Source organism: Pempheris klunzingeri, chromosome 3, assembly GCF_042242105.1.
Source record: "Pempheris klunzingeri isolate RE-2024b chromosome 3, fPemKlu1.hap1, whole genome shotgun sequence".
Classification (NCBI taxonomy): Eukaryota; Metazoa; Chordata; class Actinopteri; order Acropomatiformes; family Pempheridae; genus Pempheris; species Pempheris klunzingeri.
The window spans coordinates 7,536,654-7,553,001 of record NC_092014.1 but is presented as its reverse complement, the minus strand read 5'-3'; the positions used below and the strand labels follow the sequence as shown (position 1 = coordinate 7,553,001).

Below are 16,348 nucleotides of genomic sequence, written 5' to 3'. Positions count from 1 at the left end.
ATCTACATTATATTGTATCGTTACTCTTGGAGGTCAAAGATAGTCCTGTCGTAAATATACACCTTGACTGTTGTAGGAGGGTATTGCAGGTCAAGGTGAGCAGAGTCTCCTTTCTCTGTGGAGGGTTTCCTAGCTGCCTAATTTTCCAGGATTATCCCTTCATAGTCCACTTGTTACGTGCCAGTAACTCCTCTGAATCCCTTCGACAGCTAAACCACTCTACTACACGAGACAGTCATTTAAGGTTGTCTAGTCAATTAACAGATTAATGCCTCAACTTAAAGTGGAAACAACAGAATTGAGCCTGTTTGACAGAAGTTGGGCACCCTTAAGCTTCGGTGGTTTGTAGTTACTGCTGAAGTGCAACAAACACTTAGAGGGGATTAATGAGATCTTCTGACCTGTACTGTAATTACTTCATGTTGCTCGACATGCCTGTGCTGTGTAGTCAGGTGACAAGTCAAAAACTATATTTGCATACCGAGTATGGTGATCCACCATGTGCAGAAGAAAATATATATATATATATATATATATATATATATATATATATATAGTTGGTTTAAACACAGAGGAGTGTGGTGATCTTTTACTATATCAGACTAAACCTTAATATACTCGTAAATAAGTTGCATTTAAATGTCTTTGCCATCTTTTTATTTATTTATTCCTTTTTTTTTCCACTTCCCTTTCCTTTTACTCCTTTTGTTTTCTTTTGGTTCACTTTGTTCCTCACTCATACAAATATTCCTTCAAAATGGAACATCCCTGCACACTCCAGTACGATATTTCCCACCCCGACTCTTCACCTCTTGTTACAGCACTTACCTTCAGCTATGATCACTGTGCGCATTTCTGTTTTGTTCTGCTCTCAAACCAAAAACAATGGAGGTGAATGGAATGAATGTTTTGTTGTTCATCTATCAATAAAAACTCTTTGTCTCCACAGACTCTATGGAATCAGTATCCTACCGCATTTCCTCTGGAGACCCTCAGGGTTTGTTCTCCGTTCACCTGAAGTCCGGCCTGATAAGCAGCATCAAACCTCTGGACCACGAGTCGCAGCCGTACGCGCTGCTGGTTCTTCAGACCTACACTGGCACCTCTCCAGTTTACAGCACCACGCAGGTCAACATCACCATTGCTGACGTTAATGACAACGCTCCTGTTTTCCCCAAACTCAGTGACACCATCACAGTGTCTCAAAACACACTCCCAGGGACAGTGTTGTTCATCGCTCATGCACACGATTATGACAGCGGTGCCAATGGGCGGGTGCAGTATTACCTGAAAAATACCAGAAATGGTACGTTTGTCGTTGACCACAACCTCGGGACGGTCACATTAAATCGGAGTTTACAGGCGGATCATCAGCAGAGGTACAGCCTGGAAATCGTGGCTAAAGATGAAGGAGAACTTTCCCTGAGCTCCACACTGAGCCTCACAGTCAATGTGGACCGCACCGCCACTGAAGACAGCCTGGCCTTCGAGACGTTGGTCTACCAGGTGGAGATAGGCGAGGGCTACAGGAAAGATTCGAGGGTCATCCAGGTCAGAGCGCACCGGAGCCGGGGAGCTCACGTGTCGAACTCAGGCCTCACCTACTACTTGGAGGCAGAAGCCGGATTTCCTCCTGCTCCGTTTCGGATTCACCCAGAGACCGGATGGTTGTATCTCTCTCAAAATCTGGACTATGAGGCTGAATCCGTGTTTCGTTTTCGGGTGTTGGCCACAGCCAGGGAGGCGTCGCTGGCCAACATCACAGCCACAGCCACAGTGACAGTGCTGGTGCTGGACATCAATGACAACGCCCCGGTGTTCAGCAGCGAGGTTTATTACTTCACTGTGTCAGAGGGGTCGTCGCCCCAAGGCCTGGTGGGAACCGTGAAGGCCATGGACAAGGATTCTGGGAAAAACGCCCAGCTGTCATACATCCTGCTCTCAGACGGGAAGTTCTTTCGCATAAACGCCAAAACAGGTAAAAAGAACAACGTTAATAACACTATCATGAGGTTTTGTTTTGCTTTACTGTGCAGCCTCACCTCTCTGTCTCTTCTCTCTACACTTCCAGGTGAAATTATCAACTGGGTGGCGTTGGACCGGGAGCAGCACAGCCAGCACAGCCTGAAGGTGATGGTGACTGACCAGGGCCACCCTCGTCTCAACGCCACCGCCACCGTTCACATCCTGGTCACTGACATCAATGACAACACTCCGCAGTTTACACACCTGCCTGCCAGCAAGGAGCTGAATGTTCAGGTAAACATGCTGGGATTTTTTCTTGGAAAGAGTGTCTTTGATCGTAGAATCATTGCATTGAGATTGCATTGTTTTTCACCTTTGAAAGACTGAATGCCTAAATATCTTTAATTTATTTTCTTTTTCCCACATTTTTAAGCGCTTTAGGGACTTTTCATCCATGTCAGCTTACAATTTTAGATTGAAGGTTAATTTTGGATCTTGGAAAGAGTAAAATGATAACAAAATAATCTCACTGTTCTCATAGCTGGGATGATGGTGAAGGTATGAAAAACAGCCACTGAGTGGACCTTGTTGTTGACATCAGATTTATCTGTTTTAAGTGTGCAGGTTGACTGATGTGTTGTTATATCCAGTGTCATTCACAGAGTGCCTGTTCCTCTCGTAATTGCAGATTTGGGCTGGTCTACCAGCAGGATCCTTGGTGACAAACATGTTTGCGAAAGATTTAGATGCAGGAGAAAACGGCACAGTTACCTTCTCGTTGGTCACAGGTGAGTTAAGAACATTATTTGTTTTTTGGAGCAGTACAGTATGAACATTTACTGTTATAAGAAGTGCCTTATTGATGAGCTCCTCATTATCACCATCTTGTATTTCCCTCAGTCGATTTAGATGAGGAGGGGCTTGGACACTTTGAGATTGACAGTAAAAGTGGAGACATCCGAACAACAGAGCTTTTCACCCAAAACTCTGAATCGTACTACACTCTGAAAATAAGTGCCAAGGACAGCGGAGCCACACCTCTGGAGGACACTGCAGTCATTCATGTACAGGTACAGTCATCAAAGCAAATGAGATTTCTTCAAATCTTATTTATTGTAGAATACACAGACCACACATGTAGCTTACAAAGTGCTTTCCCAATCAACAAACTATGCTTTGCTCAGTTTATACATTTTTATGTCAAAATATTCTGGCTTCTGTCAGTAATTATTATTTCAGTATAACAAAGACACAGCCATCAGCTTACATCTGCATTTTCAAGAGTTCAGGCCCAATTTAGAACTTCTTATCTTTTTCTTGTCTCACAGTTTTTCACACCTTTCTCTTTAAAACATCCACAGAATTTTCAAAGGAAAGCTGAAATGTAGTCCACACATTAAATGTTGCAAGTGTATGTGTACTTGTCACAACTCCAAAATGATCCACTACATGCATAAAAATTGTCCTAAAATAGGCTCAAGCCTCTGTACAGTTTAACAGTGATGTGATTCTTGCATAAGAAAGGACACATTTCTAAGTAGACTAAATTTGGAGAGACATTTAATTATTGTTTTTTCTGTGGTGTGTATGTCCAAAAAGATTCATCTTGACAAGGTTTTTTTCTCTCCAAATCACCACCCCTGAGAGATTTTCTGTCTCTTTAAGGGGAGCCACATCATGTGCTACATTTTTTTGTCTTTACTACTTCCTAAATAAACTAACAAACAATATTACACTGTATGTATTTCACCTGCAGGTTCATGGATTAGAGGCTCTGTACGACCGCTCTGACCACCAGATTGTGAGACGTTTTACTGTGAAAGAGGACACGGAGCCAGCGACTGTTATCGGCTCTGCCAGCGTGTCAGATAAAGGGAGATTCCACTATTCCATCTCTGAGGGCGACGGGAGCATTCACTTCGGCATCGACAGCTCCTCTGGTGACATATTCATCAACCAGCCGCTGGACTACGAGTCTGCCACGCAGTACTTCCTCATGGTCCGAGCTGAAGGCGTAGGTCTCACTACTGGAGTGAACACGTCCGTGCTGGTCAGCGTGATGGTGGAAGACGTAAACGACCACACACCCTGGTTCCCAGATAAACTGGTGATGTTCGGCCTGTGGGAGGACGCTGCAGTCGGATCACTGGCGTTAGCTTTTCATGCCAGAGACGCTGATGGGACCCTTCCTAACAGTGCCCTCCGCTACTCCCTGACCTTTGACCCTGAACTTAGCAGCTCTTCACCACGTTTCCCCTTTCAGATCAACCCTCACACAGGGAGTCTGACTGTAGCAGCACCTCTAGACCGGGAGACCACCTCCAGCTTTGCCTTCACAGTCACAGCCACCGACCAGGCGAACCGGAAGGATGAGCGCAAATGGACATCGGTGACGGCTCAGGTCTTCTTGCTGGATGTGAACGATAACCGGCCGGTGTTTATATCAGCGGACTCAGTTCAGGTGATGGAGGACGCAGAGGTGGGGAGTCTGCTGCATCATTTTGTGGCCATAGATGGAGATCGAGGGGAAAATGGGGTTGTCTCTTACATCATCTTGGCTGGGAATAAGCATGGATTCTTCACACTAGAAGAGAAAACAGGTAGGATTTTTACAGGGTAGATCAATGAATTAACAACCATTTTCAATAGAGCTAGGCCGACAAATAATCTGCTGGCATATTTGTATTGGCGTGTATTTCAGAGGATAGAAAAGAAGAAATGGCAGAACAGAAAATTTAGAAGCAGTGTTGTCCACCAGAGCACTGAAGTGTATTTTTCTGCTGTAAAATGACCTCAATACATATTGTGATTCTTGTGAAGTATATCTGTGTGATTTGTTTATGTGATGTTCTTCTATGAATATTGGCCGATTTATGGTCTTTAGAATTTTAAACTCTTAAATAATCATATCGGTATTGGCCACTAAAATCTAGCATCATTCTGGTGTTTTTTGAAATTAATTAATGTTCCTGTTATGCAAAAATTACCGATTAGTCGAATGGTTGAAGCGCCTTAAAACTTAAAACGCCTTAAAACCTGTCAAATCTCATATTTTTCTCCATTATCATTCAGAGAATATTTGTGACTAAATAAGCAACAATCAAGGCTAAACGTTACTTAGATTTTTTTTTGGTTTTATTGGATATCACTTCCCCTTCTTGCCCATCGTCTTCAGTGTCCATCTTCTCCCATCTTCTACAGGCCTCTTGTTTCTCTCAGCCCCTCTGGACTATGAGACACAGCGTTTCCACCGTCTGACCGTCCGTGCAGTGGACCACGGCCTGCCCTCGCTCTCCTCCACCCAGACTCTGACAGTGGAGGTGGGGGATGTGAACGACCAGTCGCCTGTCTTCAGTCAGAACATCTATAACGCCAGTGTGGCGGAGAACAGAGACCCTGGAGAACCAGTGATCAGGGTCTCTGCAACTGACAATGATTCAGGTAATAATTAGAGAGTTTGTTATCACACAACATGAATAATAGCAGCAAATCCTCACAATCGAGAAGCTGAAACCAGAGACAGTTTGACAGATGTGCAGTTTTGGGCTGGATAGATAAAAGAAAAAGATAATAAACATAGTCTGTTTTTTTTCTAAAATCACAAATATCTTCTGTTTGGGAGCTGGGAGCTCTTTTCATGTCGTAGCATTCAAGTTTAGCCTGAAGCAGTACTTCTGTAGCGGTGGAAATGGCAGTATGCCTCCAAAGTCCCTAGATGGCAGCACTAGTATGTGTCCTTGAGGCCCAGTAGCCCCAAGCCAGATTTAACCAGCATGAAACCAAATACATAAAACCAAATATAAAAACAAAATAGAGTTAAAGTTAAGTACAAAGCATCTGAACTCCAAAATATTTCTATATTTTACAGATTATGAAGACAGGAATAGATGCTTTTTTTTCCCCTTTCTGTGGCATTTAAACCATTAAAATACTTCATGTATTAAATGGCAAACAGTGGACATTTTTCTGTTTAAGCAGTAGTATAAATTTCATTTTTATTATATTTAAAGAGAAGTGTCTCATGACCAAATGCAGTTCACCCTGCCATGTTTTGGTCAAACTTCAGCACTGCAGCGAATCAAGGTTATCGTCTGTTTTGTTTCCCTCCATTAGTAGTTTAATTGAAACCAACCCCTGGCCTTCTTCCTCATGTGCTGCTCCGTGTTTTTCATGCGCGATGTTCACTGTACATCCCAGCAAGTCTCATTCATCTGACCCCTGATCACATTCACAAATCTACACATCAGCCCTGTTTATTTTAACACGGTGTGCACGGGGCCTCCTGAATCCCATTTCATCTCGTCATGTTGACAGTACGAGTCCTTTTAAATACCTAGGGTGGAGGCCATGTGGCAGGGGGATCTGTACAGGAGGGGTTTCGATGTGAACTAACATTCTTGGGGGTGAGAATTGTCCAAGAACAGCAAGCACACAGCTCCTCTGGGAGATTTGAAAGGACCTCTCTCATGATGATTTCCATAATCCAAGCCATCTGTGCCAATAGGCGCCGTGTTTTCATCTGTCCCCACAAATCGCCTCGTCTGGCAGCTCAGCCGGCTCTCCCACCAGTCTTATTTGATTATCATTTGTGCTGCTTTTTCCCCCAACGCTCTCCAAAGATGACCATTGTTTTGTGCCTGTCTTGGTCTCTGTATCCAGTTTCCATGTGTTGTAGTGAGTCAGAGGAGATGTGCAATATCAACAAATGTGACAGCTAACCTTTCTGTTACTGTGCGTGTCCTGGATTTCACTTTGTTGAGCAAATGTTCGTGTGTCCAGAGGGGTTTCTTGAAAGAAAAGCTGTTCTGTCCCCAAGGTCTCAAGAAGACAGATTAAATTTTATTATAAAGCACTTTCATGTTCAGATTTGATCACCACATCAGAGTTACCATGTATGTTTTTCTTTTTTTAAAAACTTTTTGACTTTTTTATTTTTGCTGAAACTGAAGAATTTGACGCTTGTTCTGAAAAAAAGGATGAATTTAATGAATGTCTAGCAAGATCTAAGTCATGCCGTAACCTTAAAGTCCATATGGAATTTAATTGCTTATTTTTGTCTACATACGTATCTGCTCTGGAACTCACTTGTCCTGGAATCTCATTTGAGAAAAATCAGAAACGAAAACCGAGGAATTTATATATGATATATTTATGGTTTCAACATAGCACCACCTAGTTTTGCATTCATTCGACTTACCTGCAAATATCACTTCTATCTAGTTAAATACTGGTGTGGTCTTTACCCTTCAAGTACCACTAACACCAAGCTGTCTGTCTGTGACATGTAGGCCACAGCACAACTCTGTTTACTTTGTCTCTCATTCCCTCTCATGTAACACCGGCACTCTGGCAGCAGTTGGACTTTAAATTGGACAACTTGATTAATCCCCAGAGCAGGAGACTAGTTTGGTCGCCTATATACAGTGACGAGTAAAAAAGACACAAGCCTGCCTCCTCACTAACTTAAAGATAATGCAAAAATAATTGCTCAATTAACAGATTATGCATAAAAGGATGATAATAAAGTAATGCGTCTTAAAATAGATTCAATGAAGACTTAGAAATTGTGTCAAAAATGCAATCTGCATCCTGGGGAAACCAGCAAATAACATATCATGAAAAAGTTTCACAGTTGTGTATTTAGAAGTATCTCGGCATTCATACATTTTTCAGACTGCTAAAAAATCCTTCCCAATGAAATGGGAGTCAAGACAATTATACAGCTGGCGGTAATGTTATTACAAATGACAGCATAAAGGGTCAGTTTACTCAAATGACAAAAAAAACATGTTTTCTCACTTACTTCCAGAAAACAACATAAAACATCCACAGAACAAGCTGTGAATAGTTTTCAGGGAAGCTTATTTCTTCGGTAGAAAGTAGTTCCACTGAAAACCTTAATAGCTGCATGGTGCAGATATTTGTTCCTTTTTCATTCTGACCTGACATCCAGGTAGTACAATGGTAGAAAAGGTAAACAGAGGGCAGTTGTATATTTCACTCGCTCTTGCACTCGTGTCAATTTCAAATATATATATTACATATTGTTCTGTAGTAGCTGCTAGACAATAATACGCCTCACCACCACAGTGTGTGTGTGTCATTTCAAAGACAACTTTTTCTTTTGTTAAACATGTTGCTGCCAATAGAAGAACCACAAGACCTGCGAGCAGCAGGGCCAGACGAGTGCAGCGCAGCTCAGATAAAGGGTCTAGCTGCCCTGTCAGTTTTCAAAGGTGACACGTTACATTGTGTGAATGAATACCCTGTGGTTCTGTTTTCAATTTGGCAGCAGATAAAAAAATTATAGCAGCCAAGAACACGAACTCATTTGATGAGGTGCTAAACTCGACCTCAGGACTGATATAAATGCTGAGATCGAAAGAAAAAAACCAACCTTTTTTATCAGTTTTCTTTGAAAACGTGAACGTTATGGGAAGGTATGACCTTGTTTTAGACTTGAAAAAACTAGTGGATGAAAATGTGATTATTGATTGATTTTCATGTCTTAATCATTACAAAGTCAGTATGAAATCACCATGGAAGAAGGATGTGTGGACTAAACAAAACCTTAGACTTTACATTCAGATTAGAGAAGACAGCAGTGGAAAGCAGTGGTACCGTACCTTCAGTTAGAGACTCCTGATCTGTTTTGGTTGTTTAAAGATTTCTTAATGAGGTTTTTGGTTTAAAGAGATTTATAAAAAACTAAATGCTTGGCGGCTGAGACAGAGTACCTTGTATCCTTCAAAGTAGGACATTTCTCTCTAAATCTTTTAAAATGTTTTCTCTTTGAATTTGTGATTAAATGTGTTGCACATTCAGTAACCATAATAATAATAATAATAATAATAATAATAATACTGGAACCTCAGTTTTTCTTTTTCTGGATTTTATTTTATTTTTTTCAAATGAGGATTTGTGCTGAGGTTTATAGGGGTGTTAACAGTACTCCTGAGCTTGTAAAACCTACATTAACGTCCTGTGTCCCTCCCCCAGAGGAGAATGCAGTGGTTTGGTACAGTCTGTTGCCCGGCCCCGGCTACGAGCTCTTCAGCATCAACCCTTACACCGGTCTGATCACCACAACCTCCTACCTGGACAGAGAGCAGCAGCAGCATTTTACCCTCAGAGGTAGGCCACATCAACAAGCTGATGTTCACACATGACCCAAAACCCCTGAGAGAAACAGAAGTGTGAACGCTTTCAAAAACCCTGTTGAAGAAAAACATATGGCCGCTTCTTAAATTAATAAACTTCAAGAATATAATTTCAGGCTTATAAAGCTTCGTGGCAAACGAGCAATGTTGCTAAATCACACAGTATTTCATGAGTAAAGTGATTTTCTAAACTGTCATCTTGTAACTACATGGATACGTGGATTTGCCCGATTCAGCTCAGCAGGTGAGTAAGTGATTGACCACATTGTGAGTTCCCTTCGCCGTAAATAATCAGGGCAGCATGTTGCAGCGTCTGGCGGGGGGCAAGAAAGTCTTTAGAAAGTCTTCACAAGTCAGGAAACGTAGCGACAAACGGCGCAATCAATCACAATCAGGATCTGATGAGTAAGGAAAAAAAATGACATCACTGCACCAGGCTACATTTAGTTTCATAATCACCATACGGACACATGCTTAGTCTCTGCATTCGGCTGATGTAAGTTTATAGCTCATATTTACCAGCTAGACCAGTGTCATCAGTGACTGGTACCAGGATTGCCTGAATGAAAAACATCTTTAATGTAATCGATACTAGTGTGAAACCGAGGAGCCTGTGATTCTGTTCTTTTGTACAGTGTTCCCGCTTGGCTGCACATTTGTATCAATACTTGCTTCAGATAATCCAACTAAAGGGTTATAAAAATATTCAATATAAAAAAAATCTAAACTAAGCTAAAACAAAACAAAATAAAAGTCTTCCACAGTCCCTATCAAACAGACATTTGTCTCATTCTCTCCTGCTCTCTGTTTCTCATTCTCTGCCTTCTCTCTTGCCATGCTTCACAGCCAAAGTCATAAAGAATTCAAGCTTTGCTTTTTGCATGAAGGCAACATTATCCAGCAGTTTGATTTATGTTAAGGAAACAGTAGATTTTTAAAGGGCTGAGGTACAGTATATCTAACCTCTGCTGCTGCACCCTCACCCTCAATTACATTCTAACTATTCAGCAGTGTTTTGTGATAAACTGCTTTCAGATGTTTTATCATAATATTTGTACAGTCAGCAGTATGATGAACAATTAAATGTAATAACAAAATATAATAACAGGAAAGCCTGAATGTCTTGAAGTTGTGCCAGAATCACACAGGGCTTATTGGGAAATACTGAAATATGTGGGGACAATTTTCTCTGGCTGTAGATGAATTTGGAAAGAAATAAAAAGTTCTTTTCAGCATGCATCATTTTATTTTTTTTACATTTTTACTGTCTGTACTAATATTAAAAATCTGATCTGGCTTCATTTTTACGTCAGCATGTGTGAGATTGGTTCATTGTGGTGTTTAGAGACTCAGACCACTGGGCAAAACTGTATATTTCGACACGCTGTTACTGGAATGCTTATGTTTTCAATATATACAGTAAACTACTGCCAAAGGAGCTGCTGTAATACCAGTCTGTGGGCCTCTTTGAGCTGTTTACCAGTAGTTGTATTTCATATCAAGCTGTGCTAGCGGCTTATCTCTATGGATGTCCATGTCAGTCATTCTGTCAGTCCACCCACTTTAGTCCAGACTGCAATATCTCATCTTCTGGGTGATTCTTCATTAAACTGAGAACAGATATCCACGTTCCCCAGAGGATGAATCCTAATGATGTTGTACTCCACTAGCAGCACCATCATCATCATCATCTGTACTGACCAAGCATTATACCGTCTAAACATCAGCATGTTAGGGGTGTCACTGTGAGCATTCAGCTTAAAGCAGCACTGTGCCTGAGTACAACCTCACAAGGCTGCCAGACTCATAGTCATGTTCTCAGATTCCTTTGTATTTAGGTCCAGGATGTAAATAAGAATCATAGATCAGGTGGTTAAGACACTTATGTACTGCGATTGTCTCCCTCTCTCTCTCTTGCTAATTATTTCCTGTGTGCATTTGTATTCTGAGCTATCTAATGAATGCAAAATGGCAACTTAGACTTAGACTTTCTTTATTGATCCCCCATAGGGGGAAATTCACGTTACAGCAGCAACAATAGAAAAGAAAGAGTGAAGAAAGCAACAGTAGAAAATAAGCAATAGCAAATAAATATATGTTGTAATGATAAATAAATATTTACACTATGGACATAAAATGTACAAGTATGACTAACAAGACACAAAAAACTAATTAATAGAAATTACTGTGTATAATGGGAACCCCTTTTTTTTTTTTCGATCAGGAAAAAGTTTGGGATTACTGATTTCTACAGTGTGCTTAAGTGTGACCTCCTTCCGTTTTCTGTCTGCAGTCCAGGCTCGTGACAGCAGCACGCGGCCTCTGTCGGGCACGGCCACAGTTCTGTGTTCTGTGCTGGACGACAATGACAACCCACCAGAGTTCATGCAGTCATCCTTCCAGATCAGCCTGCCAGAAAACCTGCTCCCTGGGGTCGTCCACACTGCTCAGGCATCCGATCCAGACCATGGGGAAAATGGAACGATCCACTACTCCATATTAGGTAAGGAGCCCCAATAATGCCCTGTATGTCCGATTATTTGGATTTTTTGTTTTGTTTTGTTTTGTTCATCGTTTCGATCAGTGAAAACATTTAAGTTTTAAACTGTGAAGTGGTCGACATTGTGAAAAACAATGCCAAAGGAGGAAGAAATTAAGTGATCCCACGGATTTTAAAACCTGAGATAAGAAATAACTTTGAAAAAGAAAATGGAAGGACATTATAAAAGTACTACTTATGAACATCCATCCCAGTTAACAGACCAACTTACAGGTGACATTTTGAGTTGTTATGCTTAGCTTACTTACCATAGTTGTGACTGCATCAAGTGGTTTAAATAATCAACCGAATTAAACTGTAGTTTTGCTTATAACCTGTATGAACGTATGACTGCTTGTGTCAAAGAAATGTTGGCAAGATCTAAGTAATGACTTTGGTTAGTACAATATTTCCGCTTTGGATAGACATCTGTTAAACCGGAATTTAATTTCTATCCACTCTCTTCAGGTGAGGACTACAGAGGTCGCTTCACCATCAACAGTCACACAGGTGTTGTCAGCACCACTCAGATCCTTGACCGTGAGGAAAGGCAGAATTACACACTCACCCTACAGGCCCGTGACTATGGCCCCACCCCGCTCAGCTCCTCCACCCAACTCCAGCTGCTGCTGCTGGACCAGAATGACAACATCCCCTCCTTCACCCGCAAGAGCTACCACGCCTCCATCAGCGAGGGCCTACCTGCAGGAGTTGAAGTCCTGCGCGTGAGTGCCTTTGATCCCGACGAGGGATCCAACGGGGACGTGACCTACACTCTGACAGAAGACAGCAGCCAGGGGGCCTTCTCAGTGGACGCTTTCACTGGAGTGATCCGCACCACGAGGTCTCTGGACAGAGAGAGCCGGGCTCAGTACACCCTCAAAGCCGTGGCTACTGACGGCTGCACTCAAGGACCACTTAGCTCTATGGCATCGGTGACCATCCAGGTGGAGGATGTGAACGACAATGTGCCGGTCTGTGACCAGAATCCCATCAACGCATGGGTTTCCATGAGGACTCTACCAAACCAGATAGTTACCTCGGTGACTGCAACAGACGGTGACCAGGGTGAGAATGGGACTATACGGTTTACGCTGTCCGATGAGGAAAATCTATTTGACATCAACAGCGAGTCAGGAGAGATCTCGCTGAGAAGACGAGTGAGGGCAGGTTTCTCCGGGAGGAAGCTTCAGGTTGTTGTTTCAGACCGAGGACGACCAACTTTGACCTCCACCTGCCTGTTCTTTATCCATCTTAAGGGAGAACATGAAGGACTGCAGTTCACAAACAAAGAGTACAATGCTACTGTAAAGGAAAACAGTAGAGCTGGTAGGTTTTCTTACCTCTATTCCCTCTGTTTTCACTGATGCCATCAAAAACCTCATCAACCCTTTTCACTCTCTCTTTGTCAAGGCACTTGGATTGCAAAAGTGGAGGCCAGTGATCAAACCAACAGCAGACAGAGGATCACATACACCATATTTAGTGGCAACGAGAATCACATTTTCTCCATCAACCGTCACACAGGTAAGAAAAATGAAATTTTACAAACAAAAACATTGCTTTTGTTCCTTTTTCTTGCTTTCGCTTCAAGGTTTTTACCCCAAGTTTACTGGTTATGATTAGCAAATTGCATTCTTATGTATTTGCAGAAACGTCATGCATGCTTTCATCATATAAGTTATGTTAATAGCAGAAATTCTAATTCACTCATCCGTTTGATTTTCCACAAAAGTATCCAGAAAATAACTTTTGATTCGTCGTGCTCGCCATTGTTTATGTCTAACCAATCCAAGTTTCAAGTCCAACCATTTTTGGCTCTTGTTATTTTCTATTGCTCTTCAAAACTCCCTTTCAACTTATCAGATTCATCTGGTTGTTTATATACAAGTATTTCCGAGAGATGTATGATTGTTGCCTGTCTGATTTTATCATATTCTACCCCAAACTCATTTTTGGATTCATGTCTACATAAAGTCATGGGGTAGACACAGTTAGACTCTAATACGCTATGTTACACTGCCGCAGGACCAAACACTTTTTTAAGATTACCACAAAAACTTGAACCTGAATGTGCGTCTGTCAACACCTTTTTAATAAAATCCAAAGTTTGTTGTCCTTTCCAGTTCTTTCCCTTCATTTTTCCCTGATTTGATAAAAGGGCCAAAGTTTAAAAAAAGCTGATAGAGTTGAACAAACATTACACTTTGGCCTTACAGTCAAATGGGCTGTCAGTTAATGAGCTATACCAGACAAACCCAACATCAGAGATGTTTTTGTGGTATACCTTTTGTTCCCCCTCTTATTCAGGTGAGATCCGTGTGCAGAAAGACAACTCTCTGGACTTTGAAGTGAGCCCTCAGATCCAACTGGTGGTGCTGGCTGACAGCGGGCTGCAGACAGCCCACTGCAGGGTCTCCATCAGCCTGCAGGATATGAATGACAACGCACCAGTGTTTGAACACAGCAACTACAGAACTGCTGTCTGGGAGGGGCAAGTGCATAACACCTACATCATGCAGGTAGATACTATGAATTTCAAGACCTATTTGACTTTAACCAAGCATGTACATCATATATTTTGTTGTGATAATTGCTAATCTGAGTAATAACGCCGCCTTTCCATGTTTTCTGCAGGTTTTTGCATCTGATGCGGACAGCGGGATGAATGGGCAGATTGAGTTCTCCATCGTGTCCGGTAACCCTAATGAAGCATTCATCTTAGACTCTGTTCGTGGGATACTTGCTACCAATGTCTTACTGGACCGGGAGATCACCCCCTCATACAAGTATGCTGGCCTCACATATTAAAAAGAATTATGTAGCTATTTCTAGAACGTATGATAGTCAAAACATGGCTATATTATGTTTCTGCTTATGAAAAGACAGTCCCAGTCCCTGTCATAGCTAGCCTCTGTACCAGCATCTGTGAGTTATAGAGGGTTTTTTCTATTCAATTTTTTTTTTAATCGTCCAATCATTTTGGTAGCATTCAACAAACCCACATCCCACGAGTCTTTACCATTGGCACGCTGTCAAAACCTTGTGGGAGCTGTAGCTGTTTAATACTAACAAAATGATCATTGTTTTATCTTTGTAAAGAGAGTAGGCAAGACATCTGTATTAGTTTAAATTAGTTTAAGTGGGGAGTCAACTCTTACTATGTGTGGTCATGGTGACAGCGCCAACGTGGCACAGTGGGGCCCATTTCACAAAGTGATTTGAGAACACTAGAAAGCATTAACCATTAGAGAGCTGTCTGACAGATTCTGACAGAGCAAAAGAGATTCAAATCTAACTGAATATCCTCATGATTCAACTGCAACAGCATAACTGGCCTAATCTGTAATTCTTGCTTTTCAAAATGTAGTTCAGCACAACAGTTATTAATCTGGTCAATTCTGTCATTGAGAGAAAATTAAGTAAATGTCCTACCTAATCCACAGTCCATAGTATGTATCTGGGTTAAATGGCATAATTTGCTTACTGTCTTCATATAACAGGCTGGTTCTGCAGGCAGCAGACAGGGGGAACCCTTCACTCAGCAGCACCGCCACCGTCAGGGTTCAAGTGGTGGACGTCAACGACAACAGCCCCGCCATCCCCCCCATGGAGCCTGTGGTCATAGCAGAGAGTGAGCACAACCCCAACTATTCGTTCATTGCTTTCACTTGCAAACACACATTGGGATAAAAACACTGCCTATGGTCTTTGTCTATTTGTGGATTTAATCTTGACGTTTTCTGTTTTACTGTAGATCTTCCTGCAGGTTACATGGTCACCCAGGTGACTGCAAACGACGTGGACCTGAGCTCAACCATCATCTACAGTTTCTCAGACAACAGTAGCACCAACTTCCCCTTTGCTATCGACCGATACACTGGCGTGGTTACACTGACTCGCGCCCTGGACTACGAGGAGCAGACAGAGTACACTGTGACAGTCTGGGCGTCTGACTCCCTCCACCAGACTACTGGAGAGATCAGAGTTCAAGTGCTGGACGTCAATGACAACGCTCCGGTCTTCACCAAGGTCTCCTACCAGGTACAGATGATGTATTTGTGGATAACAAGGGACAAGGCCTATATATTCTAGTTGGGGCCACCAAGCCATGGATAAAACTATACATGCACGTTAATAATACTGTAAAATAACAATAGGAACAACCCTCTAACAAAGCAGGCCTTATTAAGGATTTATAAATTGTAATTCATGTTGAATAAATTGTTTATTAATGCTTTATTAATTAGATTGATTAGGACAACTTTTGGACTTTTATGAAGTAATCAAACTTTTGTTACAGATAAACCATTTATGAAATATGACTTATTAGAAAGTGTTATCTGACTGGATATAAAGGACAAATCATGATCTTGCTGCAGGTGTCACTGATTTGTTTTTTTCTCTCGTTAAGGTGGAGTTGTCTGAGTTGGTTTCAGCAGACACGTCAGTTTTGTCAGTGTCCGCTACCGACAGAGACTCTGGACTCAATGGCAAGATCACCTACAGACTGCTTTCATCTCCTTTACAAGGGTTTTACATCGAGCCAGACAATGGTGAGCACAGTTTAACAGATGGAAAACTAATCCTGCAATAGCTTTGATATAAATGTCTCATTGACAGCAAACCTTTAGTGTGTGTGTATATAGAAAGAAAGAGGGAGAGGTCAAGAAGTCACCAGAGA

At 41.8% G+C, this 16,348-nt stretch overlaps 1 protein-coding gene across 2 annotated transcripts in view; it reads left to right on the top strand.

Annotated features, from left to right (window-relative positions):
- Positions 1–16,348, top strand: part of dchs2 (dachsous cadherin-related 2) — a 41,989-nt gene that overhangs the window by 7,856 nt on the left and 17,785 nt on the right. For both annotated transcript variants that reach the window (XM_070827573.1, XM_070827572.1), the window contains exons 5-19: positions 950–1,978; positions 2,072–2,259; positions 2,654–2,753; positions 2,875–3,035; positions 3,722–4,565; positions 5,167–5,406; positions 8,965–9,099; positions 11,419–11,628; positions 12,133–12,993; positions 13,078–13,191; positions 13,975–14,186; positions 14,302–14,453; positions 15,168–15,298; positions 15,422–15,708; positions 16,079–16,220. In XM_070827573.1, coding sequence (XP_070683674.1) covers positions 950–1,978; positions 2,072–2,259; positions 2,654–2,753; positions 2,875–3,035; positions 3,722–4,565; positions 5,167–5,406; positions 8,965–9,099; positions 11,419–11,628; positions 12,133–12,993; positions 13,078–13,191; positions 13,975–14,186; positions 14,302–14,453; positions 15,168–15,298; positions 15,422–15,708; positions 16,079–16,220 — 4,806 coding nt within the window. The remainder of the gene's footprint in view (positions 1–949; positions 1,979–2,071; positions 2,260–2,653; positions 2,754–2,874; positions 3,036–3,721; positions 4,566–5,166; positions 5,407–8,964; positions 9,100–11,418; positions 11,629–12,132; positions 12,994–13,077; positions 13,192–13,974; positions 14,187–14,301; positions 14,454–15,167; positions 15,299–15,421; positions 15,709–16,078; positions 16,221–16,348) is intronic.